Source organism: Cetorhinus maximus, chromosome 15 (genome assembly GCF_964194155.1).
Source record: "Cetorhinus maximus chromosome 15, sCetMax3.hap1.1, whole genome shotgun sequence".
Lineage (NCBI taxonomy): Eukaryota > Metazoa > Chordata > Chondrichthyes > Lamniformes > Cetorhinidae > Cetorhinus > Cetorhinus maximus.
This window is the reverse complement of record NC_135893.1, coordinates 61107035-61123359: the sequence shown is the minus strand read 5'-3', so window position 1 is coordinate 61123359 and position 16325 is coordinate 61107035. Positions and strand designations below refer to the sequence as shown.

The following is a 16325-nucleotide window of genomic DNA, read 5'->3' as shown; positions in this document are numbered from 1 at the left end:
ATTTTATGCTCAAATCCTGAGCAGGCTTGGACCCACTACCTTCTGACTCAGTCGAGAGTGCTACTAAGAAACCAAAACTAGCACCTCCTTTAACCAGTATCACCACCATCAACACCCCTTCGACCTTTTGTTTATGACATCTTTTGCAATCTCTCCTTTGCCTCCACCTATCACTGGCCTTCTATCCTGCTTCACCTGTCCCACCCCCCCTTAAACAGTATATATTTCACCATATTTTTACTTCTCTTTAGTTCAGAAGAAGTCATACGGACTCGAAACGTTAACTCTGTCTTTCTCTTCACAGATGCTGTCAGAACTGCTGAGTTTGTCCAGCACTTTTTGTTTTTGTTTCAGATTTCCAGCATCGGCAGTATTTTGCCTTTATCTGAGGCTTGCATATTGAATTAGGTGCTGTTTTTGGACTAAAATGGATTAATTTCCTACTTGACAGCCCTGGCCTTAGGATTAGACATAGTGGGGAGGAAGCCAAAATAAGTGGCAATAAGTATGGTAGTCATTAAATTAACCCAATAGAGAATTCAGGAGAAATTTATTTACCCGAAGAGTTGCAAGAGTGTGGAACTTGCCACTACAATGATTAGCTAAGACAAATATCATAGTTGAATTTAAGGGGAAGCTAGATAAGTGCATGAGAAAGAAGGTTATTCAGATATTGAAGTACAGTGGGAGGAGATTTGTGTGGACCATAAATGTGAACATACACGTGCTGGGCTGTTTCTGTGCTGTAAATTATATGTAATTGTAAATAGTGTTGCGTATTTTACACATGTGTTTTTATACAGATATAATAATTTATTCCAGAATCCTCAAGTTTCTCACAGCAACAACATTCAGAACCAACTTCTGGCAGAGGATGAGAGGGATGAGGCTATCTCTTTTATCCAGTCCTCCTTCAGGGCTCATCTGACTCGAATGCAACACCTCAGAGATAGGTAAGAGCTAGGGTTTGCAAAAATAGGCCCATTACATTATCAGCAGAACAGTCTCTGTGCACTGTGCATTCACATTGCCATGCTTTGTCAGCTGTCAGTCTCTTTAATGAAGATTTTCCCAGATCGGAAGATTGGTGTGGACACATGGAAAGGAACCTGCCAGATGTTTTTCATATTTCTCGCACCCAGCCTTGTTGTGCAGACACTGGTCTAGAGGAAAATCTCTACTTACAGGTCCACTGAACTCTATTGCCCAATACAGAGGTCTGATTGTGGAGATGTGAAGCCACGTGGAACAGGTTTCCTTTGTTCAGCTTGCACCAATCCGATGACAGATTTACATTTTGTTTATACTTGGGAATATAGGGGGAGTGGCTGAAAGAGAAAGACAGGTCAGGTGGAGGCCTGCATCAGAACTGTTCTGTCCTGAAACATACAAATCTCCAGGTACAAATGATATTTATCTCAAGAGAACTAAGAGGGACTAGGGAGGAGATTTATGAAGCATTGACAATCATGGTAAGGGAGTCACAGGATACTGGGGAGATACCAGAAGTTTGGAAATAGGGTAGCATTGTGAGCATGTCAAGGACTCCTTCAATTCTGTGTAAAACAATGGAATTTTTATCAGGAATGAACTTGATGATTTGTACAATAATGACCTAGTAAACAGCAGTCAGCATGCGTTTGGGAGGGAAAGGTTCCAAGCTCCTGGACCTGGATGCCTCGTCCTTTGATTTCCAAAAGGTATTTGACAAAGTTGAACACGGAAAAACTTTTGGTTAAACTATTACCTGTGAAGATTCAAGATAAACCGTGGGAATAAACAAGAACCTGGCTGACGGGTAGAAAACAAGAATGCTTATTAGAGGATTATTTTGGGGTTTGGAAAGGACTGAGCAAAGTGTTTCAGGGATCGCAGCTGAGCTTTCAAAACTTCCATCAATGATTTGAACACAGACACAACAGACATTGTCAAATCTGCACAATTCCAAACTAGGAGGAACCGTGGAATTGGAAAAGGCAACTCAGAGATTGCAGAACAAACTAGAGAACTAGAAACTAGAGCAATGGCAAAAGAAATTTAATGATGGCAAATTTATAAGAAGGCAAAATGGTACTGGTGAAGGTGAGAAAAAGAGACTCATGACTAAACATGCCCACTGAGTTATCTAGCCAAACAATAGGCTAAATTAAGAATAAGCAGTCAAACCATGCCATGCTTTGACCACGCATTGAGTTAAGTTCAGGCCACTGAGACAACGAAGACATTCATGTACTGGAGACAGTGCACAGAAGAGCCATGACGCTGATCCTTTGTATCAAAGGTCTGAGATATGAGGGAAGAGTGGAGACATTTGTACTTTTCAGCCTTGAAATGGGTCATTGAATGGTGAACTTTTAGAGGTACACAAGATAATTATATGGAAAAATTATTTTATACAAAATTGAGTAGAGAAAATGGACAAATGTTCAAACTAGTAAACTAGTGATATCTGGAAGTCTTAACTAGCACTGAGTGATCAACACTTGTCAAGGATTTCAGAGTGAAAACACAGATATGATTTAAGAAATAATTGCATGCTGCAATGGTTGGACTTCAGACTTTCTAGTTCCCATAAACCAAGACAGGCTAAATGTCCTTCCTTATCCATAATTATTTGGGGGGCGATATGAACCTGTCTCCTTTTTTATATGTCGACTAATGCATTTTTGCACTTTGACCTTCACTACCAGGATTCAAATAACCGAGGTACTGAAACCTCTTTCTGTCTTTTAGATGATGATGAACCTTCTGTGCATTTCCAGCATTGTTATTTGTTGTTTTCTATATTTGGAAAATCTAAAGCAAAGTTGCCATTTGCTTAGGTTTTATCTGTTTATCATTCATAGTGCTGAGCAAAGAAAAGGCACATCTGCTAGAGACACAAAAGAGACCACAATTACAGTGAGGAAATCCAGCAATGTCCAGCGATGGTCGAAGTACTCTGGTAGGTATAGAAATCTCCTAACTTGTAGACTAGCAACCATTCTTCCACCAAAATTAGCTGGATTTATTGTGACATAGTAAAGCTCCTCACCAGCTTGTGCCTACCCTACACTTATGGATATTCATACACTAATCACATCCAATTGCATTATTCACACTGGCTACAGGATTTGGAGGTCCTGGTTGTACCAGCTAAAATAAATACCTGTCTATTCCCTTTCTTTGCAGAGGGATTGTTTTCAAGGGCTAAAGAAATCAAGGGATATGGGGACAGGGCAGGAAAATAGAGTTGAGGTAGAAGATCAGCCATGATCCTTTTGAATGACAGAGCAGGCTTCAGGGACCTTATGGCCTACTCATGCTTCTATTTCTTATGTTTTTATGTCCTATTTAATTTCTTACATTTAATTTGGGGTAGGATTTTTATCAGGGCTCTCAAGAATTGAAAAAAATGAGAGCCTTCAAACAAGTAGTGCCTTATCAAAAGGTTAATGAGAACAAGTTTCATTCCCACTCACCTGAGGATATGTAAAAGAAAGAACTTGCATTTATAGAGCACCTTTCACATTCTCAGCATACCCCAAGATACTTTACAACCGATGGATTTCTTTTGAACTGCAGCAATTGCTGTTATGTAGGCAAACTCAGCAGCCATTCTGCACATAGCATGGTCCTACAAAGAGCAAATAAATGTTCTTGGCATTGGTTAAGGCAAGAATGTTAGCTAAGACTTCAGCAGACTCCCTAGTTGTCTTCAAGTGGTACTACAGATCTTTTACATCCACTTGAACAGAGCGAGACAGAATAACATCTCCATCAAAAGACAGCATCTTGAACAGTGCAATGCTTCTTCATTGCTGCACTGAAGTGTCAACCTAGATTATATGCCCAGGAATGTAGCAGTGTGAACGTACAACCCTCTTAACTCCCAAAGTGAGTGTGTGACCAACTAAGCTGCAGTTTCTTCATTTCCACTTCTTTTCTCCTATTAAAATCCATGGCCAGGATATTGGGGTCGGCAAGTGGGGGGCGGGGCCCACTCGCGATGCGTAAAATGATGCGGAATGATGTCGGGCAGAACTCCTGATGTCACCCTGCTTCATTTCAATTTTCAGGTCAGCAGGGGCGCAGCCGAATCAGCTGTGCGACCACCGACCTGTCAACGGCCAATTGAAGCCATTTAAAAAGTAATTGAACTAGTTAATGGACCTGCCCATCCAATCTTAAGGTTGGCGGGCAGGCCGGGAGCCCTGGCGGGCTTCAGAAAAAGCATGAAACCTCATCCACGGGCAGGATGAGGTTTCATGTAGGTTTTTAAAAATTTAATAAAAGTTTAAATGAAAATGATGGACATGTCCCAACTCATGTGACAGTATCACATGAGGGGACATGTCAGGGAAATTTTAATTTTGTGCATTGACCATTTTTGTATTTGGCTCCAATCTCCCTGAGGCAGCACTTAGCCTCAGGGAGATGAGTGCACTCTTTCACGCACATGCGCGAAAGAGTGCGCTCCTGGCTGAGGGAATCCACCCCCCCCCCAGCCCGCACAGGGAGTGTATAGCACTTCCTGGCGGATGTCACGATGGCATAAAATGGCAGCACACCCCTTGGAGGCGCGCCTGCATGCGCCCACTCCTGCACTTCCCCCCCGACAGGGAGTAAAATTCTTCCCTATGTTAAGCTTCCATCCGGCAGGTTACGGGGAGAAAGTGAGAGAATGACACTAAGTGACTTGCTCATTCGGAGAGCCAGTGCAGACACCAATGGACTGAATGGCCTCCTTCTGCACTGTCACAATTCTGTGATCCTGACCAAAATTAACTATTCCTCACCCGCCACCCATTCCATGCAGTTGGAAGCCAGATAACTCCATTCAACAATAGAACTGGAGAACTCAGTGTAGCCCAGCAAAGTTAATTGAAAAGTAAAATACTGCAGATGCTGGAAATCTGAAATAAAAACAGAAAATGCTGGAAATACTCAGCAAGTCTAATAGCATCTGTGAAGACAGAAACAGTTCATGTTTCAGGTTGATGACCCATTATCAGAACGTTCCCTCCACAGATGCTGTCTCACCTGCTGAGCAGATCCAAAGTTGATTAAATCTATCTTCCCTCCATACTCTAGGCCATTATGTGTAGTCCTGGTAGCTCACACATCATACTATTTTGATTCATAGCTTAAATTACCATGTGCATTACAAAGATGATACCAGAATGGAGAGGTTATATCTATCAGCAAAGATTGAACAGCTGAAGCTTTTTTCTCTTAAAAAAAAGTGAAAGCTGTTAAGAGGTAAGATTGTAATAGGGCTTGATAGGGTAAACATAGAGAAAGTGTTTAAACTAGTGAGGGACATAAAATCTAGGGGCCATAAAAATGAGACATTCCAACAAGGGTGAGAGGTAAATGAACCAAAGCCAGGGTTTCTTGGAAGATGAGGAAGATGGAGAATATGATGAAACAAAAAATGAGGATGCATGTTAGTTGAATTCTTCAACCAAGAACAAGGCCAAATACAATAAGTTTGGAGGGGATGTGAAGAGGAAAATAAGACTGGCAGAGAAAGAATATGAGAATAGAATGGCAGTTAACATAAAAGGGAACCCAAAAATCTTCTACAGGCATGTAAATAATAAGCATATTCTATGAGGTGTATTCGGGTATATTAGGAACAAAGGGTGATCTCTGCTTAGAGGCACAGGGCAAGGTTAGAATACTGAATGCATACTTTAGTATCAGTGTTTACCAAGGAAGAAGATGCTGACAAAATATCGGTAGAAATGTAAATGGTAGAGGAATGCATAGGGTGAAAATTGATAGACAGGATGTACTGGAAAGGCTGGCTGTGGTTAAAGTGGATAAGTCACCTGGTCTGAATGGTTTGTATCCCAGATTGCTAAAGGAAATGGGAGTGGAGATGATCTTCCAATCTTCCTTAGGTACAAGGGAGTTAACAGAGGATTAGAGAGTGGCAAATGTGATACCCTTGCACCCTGTCTTGAATAAGGACATTCCTAGTAACCACAGAAATGTTTAACATCATTGCTGGGTAAGGTTTTAGAAAAATAATTATGGAAAACAATCAACAGGCACTTGGAGAGGTTTGAGTTAATTGAGGAGAGCCAACACAAATTTGTAGAGGCAGGTCGTGCTTGACTAATTGGATTTTTTGATGAAGTAACTAAGAAGGATGATGAAGGGAATGCAATGGATGTTGTCTATATAAATTTTAAGAAAATGTTTGACAAAGTATTACATAAATGGCTGGTTAATAAAATTGAGATCAATGAAATAGGAGGGTCAGTGACAGCTTGGATAAAAAAAAATTGGCTGAAAGACAAAACTGCAAGTCATGGTAAATGGTTGTTTTTCAGATTGGAGGATGGTAGACATCTGCGTTCCCCATGGATCAATGCTATGATCACTTTTTTTGACATATATAAATGACTTGGACAATGGAATACAAAGTTAATACAAAATTTGCCAATGGTATCATACTTGAAGGTGTAGAAGTTGATGATATCAATTAACTGCAATAGGACATGGATAGGCTAACAGAAAGTGTAGACAATGGCAGATTTGATGCAGAGAAGAGTGAGGTGATGCAGTTTGACAGAAAGAATTGGAAGAGGCAATATAGACTTAATGGCACAGTTTTAAAGAGTTTGCAGGGGCAGGGGAACCTGGGGGTTATTGTGCATAGACCTTTGAAGGTAGCAGGACATATTGAGAGAATAATTAGCAAAGCATAGGACTCTTGGGCTTCATAAATAGAGGTATTGAGTACAAAAGCAGAGAAGTAATACTGAATAAAAGCAAAATACTGCGAATGCTGGAGATCTGAAATAAAAGCAGGAAGTGCCGGAAAAACTCAGCAGGTCTGGCAGCATCTGTGGAGAGAGAAACAAGAGTTAACGTTTCGAGTCCAAAATGACTTTTCTTTGGAACTAAAGTTATGCTGAACCTATATAAAGCTTTGGTTAGGACACAACTAGAGTATTGGATCCAATTCTAGTCACCACACTTTAGGAAGTATATGAGGGCTCTTAAGGGTGCAGAGGAGATTTATCAGAATGGTTCCAGGGATAAGGGATTTTAGCTGCAAGATTAGATTGGAGAAACTGGGGTTGTTCTCCTTGGAGCAAAGGAGATTGAGGGGAGATTTGATAGAAGTGTACAAGGTTATGACAGGTTTAGATAAACTAGACAAAGAAAAGCTGTTTCCATTAGCTACGTGTACAAAGACTAGAGAACACAGAGTTATGGCAAGAGATATGGAGAAATTGTATAAGTGGAAGAACTTTTCTATGCAGTGACTGGTAATGACCTGGAACCTGTTACCTACAAGGGTGGCAGAAGCAGAGACAATCAATGATTTCAAAAGGAAATTGGATGGGCATTTGAGGGAAATAAACTTGTAGGGCTACAGGAGTAGAGCAGGGAATGAGACTAACTGGATTGGTCTATATAGAGCTGGCATGGATTCGATGAGCCAATGGCTTCTTTCTGGGCTGTAATGACTCTGACTCGAATATATCCAAGAAGAAATTCAGGAGGAACTGCTTTATCCGGAGAATGTGGATCTCGTTTGCACGAAGAGTAGTTGAGGCAAATAGCACAGATTTAAGGAGAAACTAGTTAAGTACATGAGGGAGAAAGGAATAGAAGAATATGCTAATAGGGTTAGATGATGGGAAGAAACTCATGGTGAGCATAAACACCTGTACAAACCATTAGGTTCAAATGGTCTGCCCCTGTACCTAAAATTCTATGTATTCTTGTTACACAATACCTTAAAGATGATGAATATAGTGATGAAATAGAAGAGGATATATTCGAGATTGAAGACCAAGAAGAGGCAGAACCTTTAAAGAAGCTCAAGATATCACCAAATAGACCTTCATCGTGTAAGTATTCCTGCAATTGGGTCACAGGTATTTTTATTGACAATTCCTTTGTAAACAGTTTCCTTTTCCTTCATTTCTCCAATTTTTGCCTTCCTTCTCCCAAAGAAGTTGATCCTATACTAGCCTTTGGTTCCATGGGCACTAGGTGTCCGTTGGTAAAGGGAGCAAGGGACTTGGTGAAGAAATTACTAAACATCTTGCACAGATATTAGTTAAGGAATTACTAAACCTGACTTGCCCTAGGGATGTTAAAGACATCTGTGAGGAATCTCACAGGGTCTCAGAGGTTTCCGTTACCGACATTAGACATACCAAGTGGAACAGGTCACTGGCTAGGATCACTGCCGTGGTTGCAGCGCAGACGTTGAAGCTGTGGTGGGGAGAGTTCTCGATTGTTCGGTGATTGGAAAAAACACAGAAGTAGTCCAACACAAGTACCTCATTTGCTCACCTGCTCCCAGGATAAGTCCCATGTCAACAGGCCCTCTCATACAGTGTGAGTGACAAAATCAGATTGAGATATTTGCTTCCCCCACCCCCCCCATCACCAGCCCCTTCACCCCCCACCTCCAACAACCTCATGATGGCATTGATCAGTTGGGTTTTGGGACACAGAGATCAGAGGGAGGCAATCCTTGTCCGACTCGTTCGAAATACCATCTAAAACAATAGTGTAACTGGTAGTGAAGTCACATGAAGTCAGTAATAAATTAACAAATATGAACATAAGAAATTGACAAGCAGGAAAAGACCAGCTGGTCCACTAAGCCTGTCCCATTCCATGATGGCCAGAACGACATGACAGCTGAACATTTTTTCTCTCACAGTGAGTGTCCATTGTAGACTGGGCAAATCTGGTAATGGTTTAGTGGGTAAAATAACAGAAGATTTGTGGGAGGTGTTCAAAAATAATGTAAAATGGTATAGAACCAGTTTATACCTAAAGGGAAAGAGTTCTTGCCAAAAAAGACAGTCATGGACAGATAAAGAGGTAAGAGACAACATAAAGCTAAAAGTAAAAGCATATAAAAATGCAAAAGATAGCACAGATCCTGGTGAATGGGAAAGGTACAAAACACAGCAAAGGTTGACAAAGCAGATAGTAAGAACTACAAAAAGGGAGTATGAAAAGAAACTTGCAAGGGATATCAAAATCAACACAGTTATTTTTACATTTCATATCATAAAAAGAGGGTGGTCAGAAGCAATTTGAGCCCCTTAAAACTAGTAATGTTGATATTGTCAGTGAAAATAAGGAAATGGCATACATGCTGAATAATTACTTTACGCCAGTATTCACAGTAGAGGAAGAGGTCAGCATGCCAGACATTTCAAATAAACTACCAATATTACCAAATCAGGGACTCAACAAAATTAATGGAAGCAAAGTAACAACAGTGGATAAATTAATGGCACTACAGAGTGATAAATCCCCAGGACCTTAGAATCATAGCATAGCTACAGCATAGAAGAGGCCATTCGACCTGTCATGTCCTTGCTGCCTCTTTGCAAGAGCAATTCATCTAGTGCCACTCCCCTCACCTTTTCCCCATAGCCCTGCAAATTTTTTTCCTTTCAGATAATGATCTAATTCCCGTTTGAATACCATGGTTGAATCTACCTCTACCATACTCTCAGGCAGTGTATTCCAGATTCAAACCACTGACTGCATAATAAAGGTTTTCCTCCTGTTGCTGTTGCTTCTTTCGCCAATTACCTTAAATCTGTGCCCTCTGGTTCTTGCCTCAGGTTCTCATTCCTTCCGCCAATGGGAATAGTTTCTCTCTCTACTCTATCCAGAACTCTGGTGATTTTGAATACCTCTATCAAATCTCCCCTCAACCTTCTCATCTCCAAAGAGAACAATCTCAGCTTCTCCAATCTATGTACATAACTGAAGTCTCTCATCCCTGGAACTATTCTTGTGAATCTTTTCTGCACCCTCTCCAATGTCTTCACATTGTTCCTGAAGTGTGGTGCGCAGAACTGGATGCAATATTCCAGCTGAGGCTGAGCCAGTGTTTTATATAGGTTTATCATAACTTCCTTGCTTTTGATTTCATGCTCCTATTTATAAAGCCCAGACTCCCATAAATATTATTAACCACTCTCACAACCTTTCCTACTACCTTCAGTGATTTGTGCATACGAACATACGGGCATACGAAAGAGGAACAGAAGTAGGCCATTTGGCCCCTCGAGCCTGTTCTGCTATTCAATACGACCATGGCTGATCTGATTGTGGCCTCAACTCCACTTCACTGTCTACCCTCTATATCCGTTGACTCCTTTGTCAATCAAGAATCTATCTAACTCAGCCTTAAAAATATTCAATAATCCTACCTCCACTGCTCTCTGGGGAAGAGAATTCAACAGACCAATGACCCTTTGAGAGAAAAACTTTCTTCTCATCTCCCCCTTTAAATGAGAGCTGCCTTGTTTTTAAACTGTGTCCCCTAGTTCTTCACTCCCACAAGGGGAAACATCTCCTCAGTGAAGATCACCTTTCATTATTCTAAACTGGAATGGATATAGGCCCACCCTGTTCAGTTGGTTTGTTTTTTAACCTTTTATTTGTATTTTTATTTACTTTTATTCCTAACCCTTCCTCATAAGATAACCCTTTCATCCCAGGAATCAGCTGAGTGAACCTACTCTGAACTGCTTCTAATGCGATTATATCCTTTCTCAAGAAAGGAGACCAAAACTGTACACAGTACTCCAGACGTTGTCTCACCAATACCCTGTACAATTATAAGAAAACTTCCTCTTGCAATAAATAAAAGCATTCCATCTGCCTTCCTAATCACTTCCTGTACCTGCATACTAACTTTTTGTAATTCATTTTTGTGCACCTTCCAGGTTCCTCTGCTCCTGCACCCCGTTTAGAATTATACCCCGTATTCGACCCACATGAATCCCTTCCAACCGAAATGAATCACTTCACACTTCTCTGCATTAAATTTTATCTGCCATGTGTCCACCCATTCCACCAACCTGTCATGTCCTTTTGAAGTTTGAACACTATCATCCTCACAGTTCATAATACTTACAAATTTCATGTTATCTGCAAATTTTGAAATTGTGTCATTAACACCAAAGACTAGATCATTAATATATATCAGGAAGAGCTGGGGTCCTAACACCAACCCCTGGGGAACTCCACAATAATTTTTTTTTCTCCAGACTGAAAACCAACTATCCAACACTACTTTCTGTTTCATGTCGCTCGGCCAATTTCATATCCATGTTACTACTGTCCCTTATATTCCATGAGCTCTAACTATTCCCACAAGTCTGTGATGGTTTGATCAGATGGTTTCTATCTCAATATGTTAAAGAAATAGATGAGAACATTTTGGATGCCCTAATTATAATCTTCCAGAGCTCTGTCAATTCGGGAACCATTCCTTTAGATTGGAAAATTACGCATTCCACTATGCTATTTAAGGAAGGTGACAGAAGAAAACTAGGGAATTATAGGCCAGTTTGCTTAACATCTGTTGGAAAATTTCTAGCATCTATAATTAAGGATAAGGTGTCTGATCATCTTGAATATTTTCAGCTGTTCAGAGAGAGCCAGTGTGGATTTTTAAATGGTAAGTCATGCCTGACGAATCTGATTAAATATTTTGAAGAGGTGACTAAAGTAGGGAACAGAGGAATGGCTGTAGATGTTATTTATATGGACCTTCCAGAAGGTATTTGATAAAATTCCCCATTAGAGACTTTTAGCTAAAGCTGAAGCTAATGGAATTGAAGGCAATTTATTGACCTGGTTAGGAAATTGACGAAATGATAGGAAACAAAGGGTAGGAATCATGGGCTGGTATTCTAATTGGCAGGATGTAACTAGTGGTGTCCTGTGTTAGAGCCTCAACTATTAATTGTAATCATTAACGGCTTGAACGATAGGATTGAAAGTCACATATCTAAATTTGCTGATGACAGAAAGATAGGTGAAGTTGTAAACATGAGGGAAGCATGGCATTACAAAGAGATATTGATAGATTAAGTGACTGGACAAAACTGTGACAAATGGATTTCAATGTAGAAAAATGTGAGGTTATCCACTTTGAACCTAAAAGTATAGAATATGGTGCTTTCTAAATGGTGATGTCCAAAGAGAATTTAGGGTTCATGTGCACAGATCATTAAAATGTCCTGAACAGGGACAGAAAATACCCAAAAAGTCTAATAGAATTCTGGCCTTTATATTTAGAGGAATCAAATACAAAGGGATAGAATTCATGCTTCAGCTATACAAAGTCCTGGTTAGGACACACCATGGAGTACTGCAAGCATTTTTGGCCACCATACCTAGGAAGGATATTTTTGGCCTTGGCAAGAAGACAGCATACATTTACTAAAATGACATCTGGACTCCAAGGGTTAAACTACCAGGAGAGAATAAACAAATTAGGGTTGTATTCCCTGTATTTTTTAAGTAAATAATGATTTGATTGAAGTATTCAAGATAGTAAGAGAAGAGATGGGGTAAATTGTGAGAAACTATTTCTGCTGGTTATGGAGTTGAGGACAAGGGGGCATAGTCTAAAACTTACAGCCAGTCTTTTCGGGAGTGAAATTAGCAAACACTTCTTCACGCAAAGCATGGGAGAAGTTTGGAAATCCCTTCAGTAAGCAACAATTGATGTTCAGTCAATTTTTATTTTAAAAAGGAAATTGATAGACTTTTGTTCACCATATTAAGGGATTTGGGAAAAGGCCGGTATATGGAGTTAGATTGCAGCTTAGCCGTGATCGTGTTGAATGGCAGAACAGACTTGAGGGGCTAAATGGCCTCCTCCTGTTCCCACCTCCCTCTGTTCCTATGTTTTCACCCATTCTCTGCAGCTCTGTAGTCTCAGAGGAAAGGCAAAACAAAGGAAGGAAAACTCCAGGGTCGATTTAAAAAAACAAAATGGTCTCTGGAAAATTTCTCTCTGACCTGCTCAGGCAATTGAAACAAGTCCAAGAGATCACATGGACCCTGTCTCTTTGATAAGGATACCTACTTCTATATGAAATTATTGCCACCCCAGTCAGGAACCAGTCCAGCTCCCTCTTGTCATATGAGAGTCAGAACCCACTTCATTAGCCACCAATTTATTCCAAAGGCCCACAATTTCAGGGAAAAGAATATCCTAACATGCAGTCTATTCCAACGCTTACAGTGTTTAAATAACAGCTTTGCATCCAACAATGCATATGGTTTTCTTCACTTCCAGCGAGGTCCAGCCGATACCTGCCTCAGACATCACGAGAAGTGGAATCGGACGATTCGGACAATGTCATTGTTGCTTCATCATCACGGCCACCGAAATGTCAGGACTCCAACTTCTAAAGGCAGGTTGTTCTACCCCAGGGGTCTGCCAATCATTCTGAACATACATGGAGGTGGTTGGGGAGTCAAGGGAGTGATGAGGGAGTTTGTAGTTTTATAGGACTGCAGAAATCATGGTATATGGAGTGGGTAAATAGTTAACAAAAGCTTAATCTTATTTTTGCATAAAATACATAAAACAGATTATTGGATTTCATAAAAAGAGAAAATTCTGGAAATAATTAGGTAAAGCAACTTCTGTGGAGCGAGAATTTGAGTCTCAAAACAGGCTAAGTTTTCCCCAAGGGGGCTGGGACCCCAATTTTGTGACCATATGCAGGTCCAGAGCCTCTGCATGCCCTCAGCCTGCTTGCTGGAGTAACTTTACATGAGGCGACCTCCTAATTAGCTGCCTCCACATTCACCATTTAATTAAGGACAGTGGGAGGCCCAATAGTTGGGCCTGCAGCAATGGTCCAGATGACAGCCTCAACAGAACAGCTGAGCCCCACTGGAGAAGAGCGAGACCTGGGGGCGCCTAAAAATGGAGATGCTCACAAAGGTTTCCCGCTTCAATGGTGAAAAAGATGTCAAAGTACTGTGAGGGACTTCAGGACGGAGCGTTAATCCCATCAGAACAGCGCCTTCAGCTGCTTCTGGACCCCTGTGAGCATTGCAGCCCCCTAATGCTGCCAATTAATTCAGCCACCCATAGCCAGCTGAGAGGGTTGCTCCCAGCTCAGAAGAAGGCCTGTTGCTGGGTGGTTATGGGGGAGTTGTAACACTGCGGTAAAATGGCCTGTGAATGGGGCCAAAATTGCCTGCTCACCTCCAAGAAGCAGGGTACCAACTCACCTGGCAGCTTGACCTCAGAAAGCCGAGTGCAAAGCAGAACAGAATCAGGAGCTGTCCTGATGGGGATTCCTGCTACATTCGCGGTCCCCCACCTTCAAACTCATCTCCACAGGGCCGGAATAATTCAGTCTGACATTTGAGGTTAGTGATCTTCCATTGGAACTCACAAAAGGTTTGATGAAAGGTCTTCAACCTGAAATGTTAACTCTGGTATTCTCTCCACAGATGCTACCTGACCTGCAGAGTATTTCCAACATTTTCTCTCTCCTTCAGATTTCCAGCAACTGCAATATTTTGCTTTTCCTTCACTCATTTAATAATTTTCTTTTCAATTCTGTTCTGGAAACTGCCCCTTGCGATGTAAAAGGGGTAGATTCTCCAGGACTGCACTTTGACACAATATTGCACCGTCACTTTGAAATGAAGCAGCTCTGTAGTATGTACAGCACCAGCTATATCACCATTGAGTTCCGCACAGGTTGGTGTCTAAAGGCTATGACAGAAGTGTTGTGGCTGGAACCTCTTAGGTCATTGTATCAATCCTTGCACTTCCATTCTTGTGCTCAATACCTACCCAGCTTTGGGCACTGGATTATTCAACCAATCAAAGCTGTGATGTACTATTTGGTTGTGGGTCAAATCCTGCTCCTTTAGCCCTCAACAAACAAGTAATTTTTTCCCCACCTTTAGAACTGTAATTGTTGATCATTTGAATTCTACGCAACAACCTTGTTGGTTCCAGAAACAAGTTTTGAAATAAAAGCAGAAAATGCTGATTATGAACATATAACAGATATGCATCCAACATCTGAAAGTTTGAGTCGTATTGTACAATTACCAAATCCTGTTGCCTTTTAGCAGTCAGAGTGTGCGCAAGGTGTGTCTTTCCCACCTTCAGAAGCAGATTGTTGTATATTTTGTTGCACAAATCTGAAATTGCTTGGAAACTAGTTTCAAAATCAGAGAAAGTATTGATGCTTTGTGTCAGCCAATCATGTCCATTCTGGCCAGGACTTGTGGTGTCACCAAAAGCAGACTTATTTAAACAGAGAAGCTCAAACTACACAAACATAACTTGTGAGTGAAAATTCTCCCAGAGTCACTGATAAAAGTATGATTATTTCTGTAGTGAAGTGCAGTCAGTGCAGGATAATTACAGCATCCAAATTAAGTACGTAAAAATCGATCCCAGTTACATACACAATTGTGTAGTCTCCAAGTGTGATTGATCAGGGAATTACCCAATAATCTCCATGCTGGCCGGGAATACTGTTGTCGCTATATGCACCTTTGAAAAGATTCTAAAGTGTAGTTCATAAACTGCAATCTGACGCGAATCCTACGGACTAGGGCCAGAACTTTATGTTTGGCGTGCGGGCTTGCGCCTGACATGCACAAGCGTAATATGTAATAGTCAGCTGCGCGCCCAATAATTGAAAGGCCTATTAAGGCCACTAACGAGCTAATTAACTTGAAATTTACGTTATCCGTCTAACCTAATGGTTGGCGAGCAAGCGAAAAGGCCAAGCGGCCTTTACATTTTTTAGGAAACCTCATCCACGAGCAGGATGAGGTTTCCTAAAGCTAATACAAATTAAATAAAACTTCATTTTGAATTTAAAAACATGTCCCACCTCATGTGACTGTGTCACATGAGGGGACATGTTTCATTAAACTTTTATTGTTCTTATTAATTTTTTCAAAAAGCGCTTCAATCTCCCTGAGGCAGCTCCATGCCTCAGGGAGATTGAAGTGCTCTTTCGCGCGCACGTGTGAACTGCGCACCAAGCCCACTCTCCCTCCTCCCTCCACCCACACAAGCAGCGCTCAGCGCTGCCGCTTGCGATCCATGCAGGGCAGGCCTTAATTGGCCTGCCCGCGTGAAATAGCGGTGCGGAGCCGATCGCAGGTGGCAGTCGGCTTCCCCACCACCCCCGCCCACTCCCACCGAGCCAGCCCGACTAGGGAAAAATTCTGGTTTAGGAATATTATTTGGAAAAGTAGCATCGGATTTGAAACTTCATGCATTTGATTTGAATACTTGCCACCAGGAAATGTCATGCAAAGTAACATGCAGTGTTACAGTGCAGCAGGACATATACCTATTCCCGTGTGAGCCACACAGAGTGTGGATACCAGATAGCTCCTTGCATGGGGACTGTAAAATATTAAATTGTGATGCCATACTAGATGGGTATTTAACACCTCACAGTGGTAACCAAAATGGGCATGTGCAAGATTTAGAAATGTGCTGGAGAGAAAATGGATTATGTGCCTATCATTCACGG

At 41.2% G+C, this 16325-nt stretch overlaps 1 protein-coding gene across 3 annotated transcripts in view; it reads left to right on the top strand.

The window, feature by feature from the left end:
• Positions 1 to 13400, top strand: part of iqce (IQ motif containing E) — a 93005-nt gene extending 79605 nt beyond the window's left edge. The window contains exons 20-23 of one of the 3 annotated variants that reach the window (XM_078558536.1): positions 823 to 953; positions 2847 to 2944; positions 7749 to 7856; positions 13088 to 13400. In XM_078558536.1, the coding sequence (XP_078414662.1) occupies positions 823 to 953; positions 2847 to 2944; positions 7749 to 7856; positions 13088 to 13203 (453 nt within the window). In that variant the 3' untranslated portion in view covers positions 13204 to 13400. The remainder of the gene's footprint in view (positions 1 to 822; positions 954 to 2846; positions 2945 to 7748; positions 7857 to 13087) is intronic. The other 2 variants (XM_078558537.1, XM_078558538.1) reach the window with 2 other exon arrangements.
• The last annotated feature ends 2925 nt before the right edge of the window (positions 13401 to 16325 follow it).